The sequence below is a fragment of the Gavialis gangeticus genome, unplaced genomic scaffold (assembly GCF_001723915.1).
Source record: "Gavialis gangeticus isolate Ggan-Ray unplaced genomic scaffold, GavGan_comp1, whole genome shotgun sequence".
In the NCBI taxonomy this organism is placed as follows: Eukaryota; Metazoa; Chordata; order Crocodylia; family Gavialidae; genus Gavialis; species Gavialis gangeticus.
Window position 1 is genome coordinate 11197259 of NW_017729016.1, and position 13616 is coordinate 11210874.

The 13616-nt window shown below is 42.9% G+C and overlaps 1 protein-coding gene across 1 annotated transcript in view; it reads left to right on the forward strand.

The window, feature by feature from the left end:
• Nucleotides 1-13616, forward strand: part of CUNH16orf52 (chromosome unknown C16orf52 homolog) — a 19655-nt gene that overhangs the window by 1055 nt on the left and 4984 nt on the right. The window contains exon 2 of the mRNA XM_019512604.1: nt 2586-2936. Within this exon, the coding sequence (XP_019368149.1) occupies nt 2586-2936 (351 nt within the window). The remainder of the gene's footprint in view (nt 1-2585; nt 2937-13616) is intronic.

Consider the following 13616-nt stretch of genomic DNA (forward strand, 5'->3'; position numbering starts at 1 on the left):
GTATGAAGTTCTGCATTGTGTGCATTTCAGGAAGTTTGGATTTTAATGACACCCCCAAACCCCTCCTGCCCTTTAACTTTAACTTAAAAAGCAAAATATTGCAGACTACCAGGAAGGTGCTGGGAGCAATTTAAAATTACACAAACAAGTTTGATGCTTTTCTTGAGAAGACAAAAACCATGTGGGTGCTGTACCAGCTTCCCTGTATAATTCTGCCAGCCTGCCCCTTAATCCTCCTTTGCAGCAACCCTATTATTACACACCCCTTTAGGTAGGAACTGACAATTGTGCCTGGTTAAGGGATCATCTTGTTGCTCTAATTTTTCTCTTTAAGGTCTGTTTGCAAGTTTAAGTAAGTAGCAATGGAGGATTCAGTCTTCTGATTTCTTTTTCATGCTAATGAATATTTACCACACATACTCAATTAGAAGTTGAGGTTACCCCCCATACCCCCACATCTAACATGGGGGAGCAGGGAAGCCTCCTTGCCTTACAGCTGAGTACAAGGCAGTGGAGAGGGGTGCTCAGGCAGCGGCTCTGGCTCCCGCTCTGGTTCTGGCCCCAACCTGCTGCTGCTACGGGGCCAGGCTGGAACAGCAGTGCCAGTTCTGCGCCACTGCTACAGGGCGCCATGCTCTGTGCCCTGGGCTTCAACAGGAACAGAGTTTGCTGGTGTGGAGCAAAAGTTAGCGGGGGGGTGGGAATGACAGGGACCTGAAGCTGCAGGTGGTAGGAGCAGCATGGAGAGGGGCTGAAGGGGGAATTGGGGCAACCTGAGTCTGTGGGGTATGGGGGAGTAGGCACAATGGGGGTAAGTGGTGGGGGACAGGCAGCAGGGGCAAGCTGCCTGTCTCTCTCACTGCTTGCCCTACTACCTCCACACTGCCTACTCCTACCACCTACCCCCCACCTGTCCTACTACATTTCCCCCCCCACTGGCTCCCCCACTGCCTGCCCCATTATTGTCCCCCTTTATCACCTCTTCCCCCCACCATATGCAATAGTGGTGGGGTGGAGATGAATTTAAGATGATCCTCCAATAATTAGATTCCATTCATGGAAAATTATGATACATTTATAACTGATATCAAATTATTGGGTGGGGGAGCTTTACATTCAGGGTCGTCTTGTATTTGAGTATATATGTTAATTCAAGACATACTTGAGTAAGATCAGCATGCTTTTTGAGGCTTAACAAAGTCTGCAGAATCACTTGAACAAAGTTCAGTTGCTTATTCCCAGTTTGCCTGGTGCTTTAAAAATATTCCACCAGAAAAACAAATTCTGACACATTGTGATATTTCATTGCACAAAAACAGTAAACTGGGATTGACTTTTATGTGTTCAGCAACTGGTATGTGAGCTTATTTCCATGACTGGACCATAGGTCAATGTGAACATTAATCAAAAGTCAGCGTAAACATTGATCTCTGTTCCTTTCAGTGGCTTGTTCGCGCTGCATGTTTCTGTTTTTGGAAGAGTTTTGAGACTAACTTGTGAATGGCTAACAGAACTTTAGTTTCCCAGTCCCACTATCACTCTGTCCAAACCTCTGCCTTCGCATTTTCCAATCAAAACCTCTGTTTATAATATGCGGTATCATTTGTGGAATAAGATGTTAGTATTGAAATTCATTTTTAAAAGTTCAGTGTCATAGCATATAATGTTAGTTTTTTGTTTTGTTGGGTTTTTTAACCTCAGTGGGACAAATGGTGATGAATCTGTGACAAAGATTTGGGAGTTGGGGTGGAACAGATTATCTGCATCTTGAGGCACATAACACTTTTTAGAAACAACAGCAAAGATGCTTTTTAAACATGTTTGTTAATTAATATTTCTGGTTCAAATTTTCCAACACACAATTTGCTATTGGTATTGGTTGTACAAAGCCTTGAGTGTGTTGAAAGCACCAAACTGAACTTGAAATCAGAACTGTTTAAATCTAAAGGAAAATATTTAATTTGTGCCATTTACAAAACTCTGCATGTTGTAACATGTCTGTCTTCTACTCTGCACATTAGTGACTTCTGTTATGAAACTGGAGGTTAACTGCACATTTTTAATCACCTTGGTTTGTTTTTTCTGTAAGCTTTGGCAACACATTAGCACACTTGTAAGTGTTAGACTCTTGCATCCTTATATACAGAACCATTTGAAATAACCTTCTGGTCTAGCAGCATTGGCCATCTTAGCGGTTAAAAGACCTGGGTCTCTGGCATGGAAGAGTTCTTAAAGGGATGCTGTCAAGTGCATCCTTCCCAAGGGCACCTCTTAAGCTCTGCTGATATGGGTAGAAATAAAGGCAGTAAGCTGTGTTTTCAGGTAGGAAAACTGCTTTGAATTGTCTAACCTTTCAGAACATTGTGCTGAACAAAGCCTAGCTGATTCAGTGCTGGCTTCTTAGGAAGAGTCTCTTTCCTTCTCTTTCCCTCTTCCCGTCTTTTCCCATCCCCACTCCTGCTTCAGTTTTCTCAGAGTGGAGGAAATTAGAAGGTGACAAAGAAATATCTCCCTGTAGCAGAAAAGGAAATGAGCCTGGCTGCTGCTCAGTTACCACTTCAGCTGATAGTGATTGGTACTGTCAGACCCCATTGGAAAATCTCATCCACCTTTTTTGACTACTCTCAGTTTTGGTAGGACCCTGAGGACCAACAGGAAGAACTCAGAATATTGTCCCTTACAAGTAAATCTTGCTCATACTTGCCTCTGCTGTATATTTTCAGGTGCACTCACAGTTGGCCTTGTGCGACAGTGTCAAACCATCCATGGACGTGACAGGACCTGTATTCCTCCACGGTTGCCTCCAGAGTGGGTCACTACATTATTTTTCATCATTATGGGAATCATTTCACTGACTGTCACATGTGGTTTGCTGGTGGCTTCCCACTGGCGAAGAGAAGCTACTAAATATGCCCGCTGGATAGCATTCACTGGAAGTAAGTGACTTCAGCTATGCAGTAAGTCTGCATGTAGGACAAACCGGGAGAGGCTTTTTAAGAACAAATCTGGGTGGGTACTGTTACCAGAGACCAGTGGTTAAACGCTGCTGTTTGACAGCACTTTTTTCCCCCTCTGCTCTGTAGAAAGAAACTTCTTTTTGAAATCAAAGGTTTGGGATATAAAAGTGCTGGAACAACCAGGAGAGATTAAGACGGGAGCCTTTGGGATCCTGGTTTTGTGGTCACAAAGCTTGTCACTTGCTAAGGCTGAGACAGGAAAAAGAAGTGCAATTTAGGACTAGCAACTCTTAGCTCCTTGGGAAGTGTCAGAGTGCGACAATTGAGCCAGGTTGGGGTAGGCTACTTGAGTCATATGACTCAAGTTTTAGCCAGAGTCTGGTGGTCCGGGCTTGTTGCCTTCCCCCTCCTTTCCCCCCACCCCCGCTCCCTCCACAAGAGAAAGAAGAAGTTGATGGCTCTGGCCCCTTCTGCACCCTCCTGGGTTTTATCCTCTCATGAACACACTGTGCAGGGTTGATGCCACCTTAGACTTGATTCGTTCGTGTGCAATGTGTTTGTTCATTTTAGTGAGAAATGACACCTGCATTCTAACTGATCTGGGGCTGCAGGACACCTCTGTCTGATAGCACCATGAATTATTTCCATCCCCATCCTTTCCTGGTGATGGTTCCTCAGCTGGAGGCTGATCAGGGTAGCATGCTATTTTCCTGTCTTTTCCTACTGTTGAGCTGTTTCTGAGCAGGTTGTCTCTTCTCCTGATAGCCCATGCTTGGCCTCCCTTAACAGGAATGTAGCCTCGTATTTCTGTGCAGAGAAGCCCATTCTGTTAGCTGTCTTAGCAGAAGAGAAAACCACTTGTGGCAAGGCAGAGGAAGACATTACAAAAATAGTCAGACTTCCCTTTCAGGGAGAGGGGGAGGCTGTTACAGGCATCCCCTTGCTGCAAAATGGTTTTAGTGTTTTGATGGTCATTATGGAGGCCTGCAAAAGACTTTAGATTCTAGGGGGGAAAATAAAAAATTGAGGGCTTATAAATTGGCTTGAATTCTGAAAAACAATAAGAAAATTAACTAGAAAATAAAAGTTTCTGCTCCTAACTGAAACAAACTAGCTTTGGTTTGGCAAGGACTTGTGACATTTTTATGTTAAGGGACTTAAACTGCTCATTGTAGAACGCAACCTCAGCTGGAACCATCCCACTAAGGCACCTCTGTAATTAAAGCCATTGCCTCCAATTTCTCTGCTGAATAATGTAGCTCTTGCGGACAATGTGGGGTTAATTTATTAAGTTAAATCCTTTGTGACTGTTTTCTACAGTGAGCTACCTTTAAATAGCAAAAATCTGGTGTTTAAAACAGCACACTACAAAAGTGTTTGAGATGAGTTGGATTTAAAATACTAAGGTAAAGGGGTTATTTTCATGAAACTGAATGTTAATAATAGAAAATATCAGAGTGTATCTACAGTGTTTCTGTGCATTGGATTTTTGGTTTCAGAGACATGATTTTTAAAGGTATCTTCATCCTCAAAAACACTTTTGCTTTAGTTTCTTAAGACTTTGCTGAATACGTGAGCTAAAAAGTCTGACGTCTTGAAATCTCCTTTTTTCTTTGCAGCCTTTAGACTGAGATAAGTCTAATGTGTCCATATTCATTAATAGAATAAATACAGAGGTGCAAAGGTGTATCTTCCCCATTTGTTCTGACAGTCTGCTCTGAGCAGTTTTTATTAAAAGAGTCTCTATTAGATTTGTTTTATCTTAAACCAAAATAATTCACAATCCTAGTAAGATATTCCTGCTGTATTATTGAAATCTAAAATTCAGCTTCTTGTATCTTAAAACCCCTTTTTTCTGTGACTTTTTTTCTAACATAAGCTTTGACTGCTTACTCAGCCCTAAGAAAAATTTTTACAATCATGTTAATGGGATAAAAAAAAAATCTTTTACTTCTAGATCCATAATGAATGGAAGCCATGGCTGTCTGACTACTTTTTCATGTGAAATGAGTCTGTATGAATGACTTCTGTGGTTCACCCTAATGGGAACCCTAATTAGCAGTCTATGAAGAGAAGTATATGGCTGAGCCCAGAGAATTAAATTTTGCTTTGAGAGGGGGTTACTTTGTTTCAGAAACTTGTGCTGTTTAGACAGAAGGAGGGGAATCTTTGTGGCTGTTGTATCTGCTTGCAGGTAATTTTGAAGACTACAGAGTCTTCAACTGCTTGCCCACTTTTTTTCTTGCTTCACATCATTAGAACATAACGCAAGGCCATTCTTATATGGACCTTCCCACAGGGGTGGCAGTATTTTGACTGCAAGCTTCCTGCTTTCAAAGAACAGGTTGTTGATTCATCAAAAAATCACTGAAGGAGAAGCTGTGAGGATGAACTTAATTGGGTGAGATAGTGACATATAGATATTAAAGTGAGTGCCCTAAATATAAAGGTCTTGGAAAGCTAGGTGAATTTGGAGGAAAGAATGACTAAGTAAAATCTTGGGCATTAGAACCTGACCTATTCCAGTGACCTTGATTGGAATGTTCCAAACTTACAAAGAGATTAATTAGACCTTGGCGGTTTGGACCCACATTTACCATATAAGCTTACATAATAGATGGGACTAGTAGCATGATGCATTAAGGTTGCTCAGCACTTTCTATTCTAAGATGAATTTTTGCTTCCTTATAGTTATGGCAAATATAAACCATTAGGCTGAAATTTATCATGCCATGAGTCTGCCTCAGGCTGAAAATGTAGCTTTCTCCCCACATTAACAATAATAAAAGTAATTCTTCCTTTGGAAAAACTCTTAGCATTTTTGGCAGGGCTTGCTTTTAATATAAGGGATAGACATTTTTGTTGTCCCCATGGAAAATCTGCCCCAGCTTGGTCAGATGTAAGCCTCTGAAGGACCATTGGTCAGGACTGACCTTTTTAGAGATCAGCAACTAAATTTCCGCAGGCTTCTCTGGAAACTGGGTGTGCTCCAGCACAGGATTGAGCAGGACTTCCCAGAGGTGCAACTGCTAGGATTGGGCAATTGAGCTAAGAGCAGGAAGCCTGTCTTCCTTGTGCTCTCAGAGGTTGCACTACCACCACTTGAGCCCAGGTAGCATTGAGGAGGAAGAAGCTGCATGATTTGAGTACAAATAGAATGAGAGCAAGACCTGCAGAGGGAGGAGGATTAGACTGAGTGGAGAAGACTAGGCATTGGTATTGGGTGCTGACAGGGAGTTGGACTTGAGACAGATTCAGTGGGTTGGGTGAAGTAGATGAGGAGAGATAGATTTGATAAAGGACTTGAGTGCAGGAGGAGCAGTGGGGCTAGCTAGGTTAAGAACCTGGAATGAGGGCAAGGGATATGGATTTAATTAAGGTTGGGGTGGGAGATTTGGGATTAGGATGAGAATGGAGACTGAAGAAGCAAGAAGAATCAGGCTGAGATTGGATTCTGTGGGGCAGAGAGTGTTCAGTTTTGGGGAGAAAGGGCAGAAATGTGACGTCATGGGGGTGTGGGGGAGGGAGGTCTGCTATAGACCACCAGACCAGGAGGAAATGGTAGATGAGGCTTTCTTCAAACAGCTAGCGGAAGTTTCCCAATCACAGGCTGTGGTTCTCATAGGGGACTTCAGTCACCCTGACATCTGCTGGGATGGCAATACAGCGGTGCACAGGCAATCCAGGAAGTTTTTGGAGAGTTTTTGGAGACAACTTTCTGGTACAAGTGCTGGAGCCGCCAGCTGGAGGCTGTACTCTTCATGACTTGCTGCTCAGAAGCAGGGAGAAATTGGTGGGGAATGTACTAGTAGAGGGCAACTTGAGCAGCAGTAACCACGAGATAATTGAGCTCAAGATCCTGAGGAAGGGAAGGATGGAGAGCAGCACAATAAGGACCCTGGACTTCAGAAAAGCAGACTTTTACTCACTCAGGGAACTCGTGGGCAGGAGAGCTGGCTGTACTTGGACAAAGCCTTGCTGAAAGTGCAGAAACAAACCATCCTGATGTGCAGGAAGACTAGAAAGTATGGCAGAAGACCATCTTGGCTTATCAAAGAATTCTTCAGTAAACTAAATCACAAAAAGGAAGCTTATAAGAAGTGGAAACTTGGATAGACAATTAGGGAGGAGTACAAGAGTATTGCTCGGGCATGCAGGGATCAAGTCAGGAAGGCCAAAGTGCAACTGGAGTCACAGTTAGCAAGGGATGTGAAGGGTAACAAAAAAGGCTTCGACAAGTATGTCAGTAACAAGGAAGATCAGAGAAAGTGTGGGTCCCTTACTGGATGGGGGAAGCGACCTAGAGACACAGGATGTAGAAAAGGCTGAAGTACTCAGTGCCTTTTTCACCTGAGTCTTCACAGACAAGGTCAGCTCCCAGACAGCACAGTTTGGGGAGGAGGTGAGAAGCCAACAGTGGCGAAAGAACAGGTTAGGGAGTATTTAGAAAAGCTGGACATACACAAGTCCATGGCACTGGATGGGATGCACCTGGGGGTGCTGAGGGAGTTGGCTGATGTGATTGCAGAGCCGCTGGCCATCATCGTTGAAAACTCATGGTGATCAGGAGAGGTCCTGGATGATTGGAAAAGGGTAAACATAGTGCCCATATTTAAGAAAGGGGAAAAAGGAAGATCCAGGGGACTACAGACCAGTCTGCCTCACCCCAGTCTTTGGAAAAATCATGGAGCAGGTCCTCAAAGAATCCATTTCTAAGTACTTTGAGAAGTTAATTAGGAAAAATCAGCATGGATTCACCAAGGGCAAGTCGTGCCTGACCAACCTGATTGCCCTTCTCTGATGAGATGACTGACTCTATGGATGTGGGGAGACCAATGGATGTGATATACCTTGATTTTAGCAAGGCTTTTGATATCGTCTCCCACAACATTCTCGTAGGCAAGCTAAGGAAGTACTGGCTGTATGAATGGACTGTGTAGGGGCTAGAAAACTGGCTAGAGCAGCAGGGTCAGAGGGTAGTAATCAATGGCTTGATGTCTAGTTGGCATCCAGTATCAAGTGGAGTGCCTCAGGGGTTGGTCCTGCCGCCAGTTTTATTCAATATTTTCATCAGCAACCTGGAAGATAGCATAGAGAGCACCCTCAGCAAGTTTGTATATGATACTTGGGTGTGGGGGAAGGAGTAGAAATCTCATGAGTTTCAACAAGGGCAAGTGCAAAGTCCTGCACTTAGGATGGAGTAATCCCAAGCACTGATGCAGGCTGGGAGCTGACTGGCTGGGCAGCAGCTCTGCAGAAAAGGACCTGGGGTTTATAGTGGACAATAAGTTTCATGTGAGCCAACAGTGCGCCTTTGTTGTGAAGAAGGCTAATGGCATACTGGGCTGCATTGGTAAGATTGTTGCCAGCAGATCAAGGGAGGTTTTAAGAACTGGCTAGACAAAGCCTTGGCTGGGGTGATCTAGTGGGGGACAGTCCTGCTTTGAGCAGGAGGTTGGGCTAGATGTAACCTCCTGAGGTCTCTTCCAACCCTATTTTTTTATGATTCTAAGTGTCTGTGTCCATCCGAGCAGCACACCTTTCCTCAAGAGCCTGGGATGGGGAAGAAAGTACTCTGGAATCTAAGCAGTTGTATCTATTCATCTCTAGTGCTGGTCCACGTAAGAAATTCGTTTAGCCATCCCTCAACAAAGGTCTCTCGTCCTAGTTCCTAGTAAGATGGTAGATGAGTCTGATTAAAATCAAGTCAGTCTTTCGAGGTGAACCAGTCAGGACAGATTAAAAAAAAAAATCAGGGCAATCCAATATGAGACTGTTACATGGAGGGGAGCCAGATCCAATCATAGCAAAGAGCCTCTTAGCCACCTCCAGGGAGGTGACTCGCCTTCCAATGAATTGAGCAGAGGAGAATCTGTGATCAATTTGTTCCCTTTACATCCATATCCTCTCTGGTAATTGCTTCCTGTCCTAACTACCTTCTTAGCAATTTTGGAAATAGTGTTCAACACTGTATCATAGAGTTTCACTCCAGGAGTTTTTGAAGTCTCAAGGCTTCAAACATTGTGCTTCCTGCAAAGCATTGCCCCTAATGGAGGGGGGGGGGAAGGGGGCATCTTAAGTGTTTTTGTTGAGGCGTTTTTGGTGAGGGGTATTTATTTTGGTGTGGGGTCTTTGAAGGACACGTGTTTTGATTTGTGCAAGACAAAAGTGGGCTTGCAAATCTAGAGAGTCACTAGATTGAGATGCTCTAAGAGCCACCCTTTCTTCTTGAATCACTTCTGCCTTTGTCTACAATGTATGGGACTAACATCCACATGTCCAGGCCTTGTGGAGCAGAGAGATACGGTTAAGTTCCAAACCTTGCCTTTCTGCATCTTCCTTCCTATCTCATTTCGGGAATGAGATTCCTGCTCTCAAGACCACCTTTTTGCAGGATGTGCAGACTTTGTTTGAACTCGGTTTATAGAGAAGGTTTTCCCACAGCAAGGATTTTCTTATTGGTAATTCCACCTCCTGCAAGAAAGGTGATTTGAAGCTCATCCCAAATGTAAGAAAGAAAGTCTTCCATCATTTTCCTGGATGTTGGTGATTAGTATGATTACCCCCATCCCCCTTATAGGGTCCTATTTCCACATGTCAGTCAGAGCTACAGGAAATACCCAAGACTTACAATAGAAGGCTTTTGCCACCATTTCAGTGCACTTTCTTTCAGCCTATAAATAGTTCCAGAAGTATTTTCAAAATGTATGAATGGCAGTTGCCCAACTTCAGCATTCAGGTATCCAGGTATCTTCCGTATTTGGATGATTGACTTTATTAGTGGTCAGTCCAAAAAAAACAATCCCATTAGACAATTCCTGTGACTTTTGCTCAGCTAGGGCTGAAAATAAGCACAAAAAGTCTATACTGATACCATTTAAAAAAACTTGAGTTTATAGCAGTTTGACCTCAGTTACTACTTGCTTATCACAAGGCACTCCTCAATATTTTAACTGCATGCAGAATTTTTGAGAAAGAACCAAAGACAACAAAAGAGGCTTACCTAAGACTGGCAAGACGCATACTGTCGTGGAACCATGTGACTTCAGACACCAAGCTTCTCCGTGTCAGTTTGGGTTGGGACAGTGTACAAACCTGTTAGACCTTGAAAGAAGTGCTCTACTCCTTTGGTTGGGGATAGGTGCTCACAGTCTGCAAAGATGCTCCCGTTTTCTCTCCTGCTACTAATAGTGACCTGGTCATAGATGCTTCAAGCAAGGGCTGGTATTCTCATCTGGAGAATCTGAAGTTTCAGGGTCTGTGGCCAAATTGGGGAAACCTCTGTTTTGAACCAAGTGTATGCATTGAACTTGTAGAGCAGCATTTCCCAACCCTTTTCACCCCCTGGAACACTTGCATGGCTTCCTCCACCCCATGGGACACTGGCCGAGTGGGGTAGGGGGTAGTGAGCGGCCAAATGCCACAGGCTGGGGGGAGGGTGGCGAGTGGCCGAATGCCGTGGAGGGGGAGATTGGGTGGCGAACGGCTGGACACCACAGACTGGGGTGGGGAGGTAACAAGCGGCGGGACTCTGCAGAGTGGTGAGAAGCAGGTGGCATGGCTTTTGAATCACTGGCTGGAGCCATGCTCCCCAGGTTGTCTGGCTGCACGCAGCAGGTGGGGGGTGTGGCTCCAGCCCAAAATGCTGCGGCATACCTGGACATGCCTGATGGCACACCAGTTGGAAAACGCTGAAGTAGACAGCTGCACAGCATAAGTGTAAAATTACCATGTACCTTTGAGCAAAAAAATCATGACCAAATCAGTTCTACTGTGTCAAGGAAGTCCACTGTGTAGTTTCTGTTCCCCCCCCCCCAATATTGCAGTAAGGCACATTTAATCTCCTTGGGGTAAGAAACATATTAGTAGATACCTTCAACAGAAGGCATTTCTCTATCACAAGTGGTCTTGGAAAGGTGGCATCCAATATATTTTATATATGGGGAACACCTATGTTGGATGCCTTACCATCACTGAATGAGAAATGCCTAAGGTGGTGTTTTGGTGTAAGTTAAAGCCAAGGTTCTGTTATAGACTTGTTCCTGTATATGCTTCCCCAATCTGACAAAATACTAGGGAAGTAGAAGCAGAATTGTTCCACAGTGATGCTTATACCAAGTTGGACAAGACACTGCTGGTATGTCAACCAATGGAAGCTCTCATCAATCGCCTGTAATCCCTTTTTATTTGGAAAAAAAAAAAAAAGCCTACCTTTATAGAATTGCAGCTAGCTTCTGCATTCAGATTCTCAGTTATCTCATATGGCTAATCTCTGGCTATGCTCCCTTGGGAGCTCCATCTGTAAGAAGATTCTTTCAATACATACAGGGAAAAAGCCTAAAAAAGCACTTACCAGAAGAAAGGCAAAAGTCTTTTGCATATAGTACCAAACAAATCTGTTACATACTCGGACAGTAATTCATGTGGTTGGTTTGTTTTTTTTCAAATTTTTGCTGTACTGAAAGAACTGCACCAAGAATGTCTGTTAGCTTGGTTAGAGTTCATTTCACAGGAATATCAGTATCAGCTTTTCATCTTCAAACCCAAGGTAAATCGGTCTGTATGCATCTATTGTAAGAAGAGTCCTCAAAAGGCTTTATCAGACCTTATCCATTGATTCATGATGTCATTTCATTTTAATGTAATCTGCATCCTCTCCTGATTCATGGGACTTTTACATTCGAGTCTATGGCTTCCTGTTTGTCCTGTCTCTCCTGCTACAAAACTATATTTTTTTGTGCGATAACTTTAGCCAGGAGAGTTTTAGAATTGCAAACCTTGATGAGACATCCATGATATGCCAAATTCCACGAGAATAACGTCTCTTAGTGAGCACATCCAAAATTCAGGCCCAAGACTATTTTGGGCTTTCATTTAAATCTGACTTTTTCTCCTGATATTCTTTGTGAAGCCTGCCTCCTGTGGGATGAAAAAAGGTTTTATCCTTCGATATTTACAGCGCCATGCCCTTCATTATTCCTAATATCTATATATCAGTCCAGTGGCAGTGTTAGCAAAAAGTCTCCAAGTTGTGTGTGTATGCATGTTCCAATGTAGGTGGACATACCATATTTCAAAGAAAATAAGTTACTATGGGGGTAAGTAGCAGTTGTTTGCAAATTATTTCCTATATATTTACGAGGCCGTTAAAAACTTGGTAACTCTGTGATTCTTGAAAGTAATGAAGCAAAAATAGCTTTGAAAATCCAAGTGATGATTTCAGTGTTCTGAAGGCATTTCATGTGAGTACGTTGTTGTTAATGTCGTCTTAGCACTTTTGGAGAGAACTAGAGCTTTTTCTTCAGGTCGACAAACTAGATGGAATAGGAAACGCATTGAGTTCTAACAGTGACTCATCCTGGGCATGCTTTTGCAATTGTTACTAATTACACATTATCCATTACTAATTATGCACTATTAAACATTGTTGCCTGGGCCATTTTAAAAATAAAACTCTTTTTTCCATGCTGATACAGATTTATTTAAACATATCTAAGAATCTTTTCTATAGCTAGCCCAGTTATGGATATTTTTTTTACCATTAAAATAGGAAATTTGATTCGTCAGCAAAAAACAAGAACAAAACTTATCATGTGGGATAATACTGCTCTATAGAGGTGTGAATTAAAGCATCTTAATAAACGATATAGTATTCAAATACATTCAGATTCACTTCATAAAAGAAATTAATCAGCTGCATCTCAAAGTAACAGTTTGCTAGGTAGGCAGTCTGTAGACTTATAATTTGGGATCTATTTAAATTGTACCGGAAGTGCACTGCACAGCAACTCCTTTTAATCTTGCTCTTTTTTCCATGCACCCTCCCCGCCACTGATTGGCAGAGAGGCCCCACCATTCGTCTCCTGCTCCTGATCGACCAAGAGGCAAAAACCATGGTTTTAAATACCCCATGGGGGGTTTGTTTTTTTTTTTGTTTCCTGACTGATCAGCAGCAAATGGCGGGGGCCCTTTTGGCCAGTCAGCAGTTGGAGGCAAAAAACACGGTTTTAAACATCCCATAGCTTTTGCTTTCCAGCTGATCAGAAGCAAGCAGCTGGGCTGCTGGGGCCCCTTTGCCAATCAGCTCCCAGGGAACACATGGAAAAAAGCAAGATTAAAGAAGCTTCTGCGCAGTGCACTTCCCTAGTGGTTTAGGTGGATCCCTTCTTAATCAGTCTCTTGTCTTCTATTAGAGCTGCTACATTAAAAAGAAGGTACAGGCTCCATCTAGTGGCTTATTTGGCTCTGAATGATTTGGTTAAATGCTGTCCCCTTAAATCTGAAGGACTAATCTAATTTTGGCTTGACCAAGGTAGGTGCTCTGCATATCTGCTAATCCATGAAAACAGCTGCTGTGGTAGGGTGTGCACAATTTTTTGAAAAAAAAAAACTGCTTGGTTGATAGCTTGAAGTTATTGGATTCATTGTACATGAAGCCTAAATCCAGAGTTTAAAAGTCTTCTTTATAAAACCACTAATGAATTTTTCTCCCAAAGCTGAGCCCTGCATTGTACCATTCGTAAGTTGTTGGGTTTTTTTTGGTTTGGTTTTTTGTTCTGTTTTTTTTATGAAGAATTACTTGAGGTCTTAAGGGATGTGAAAAACTGTCTAACGCTGGTAAGCATCAGGTTTGTTGAGCTTTTTTTTTTTTTTTTTTTT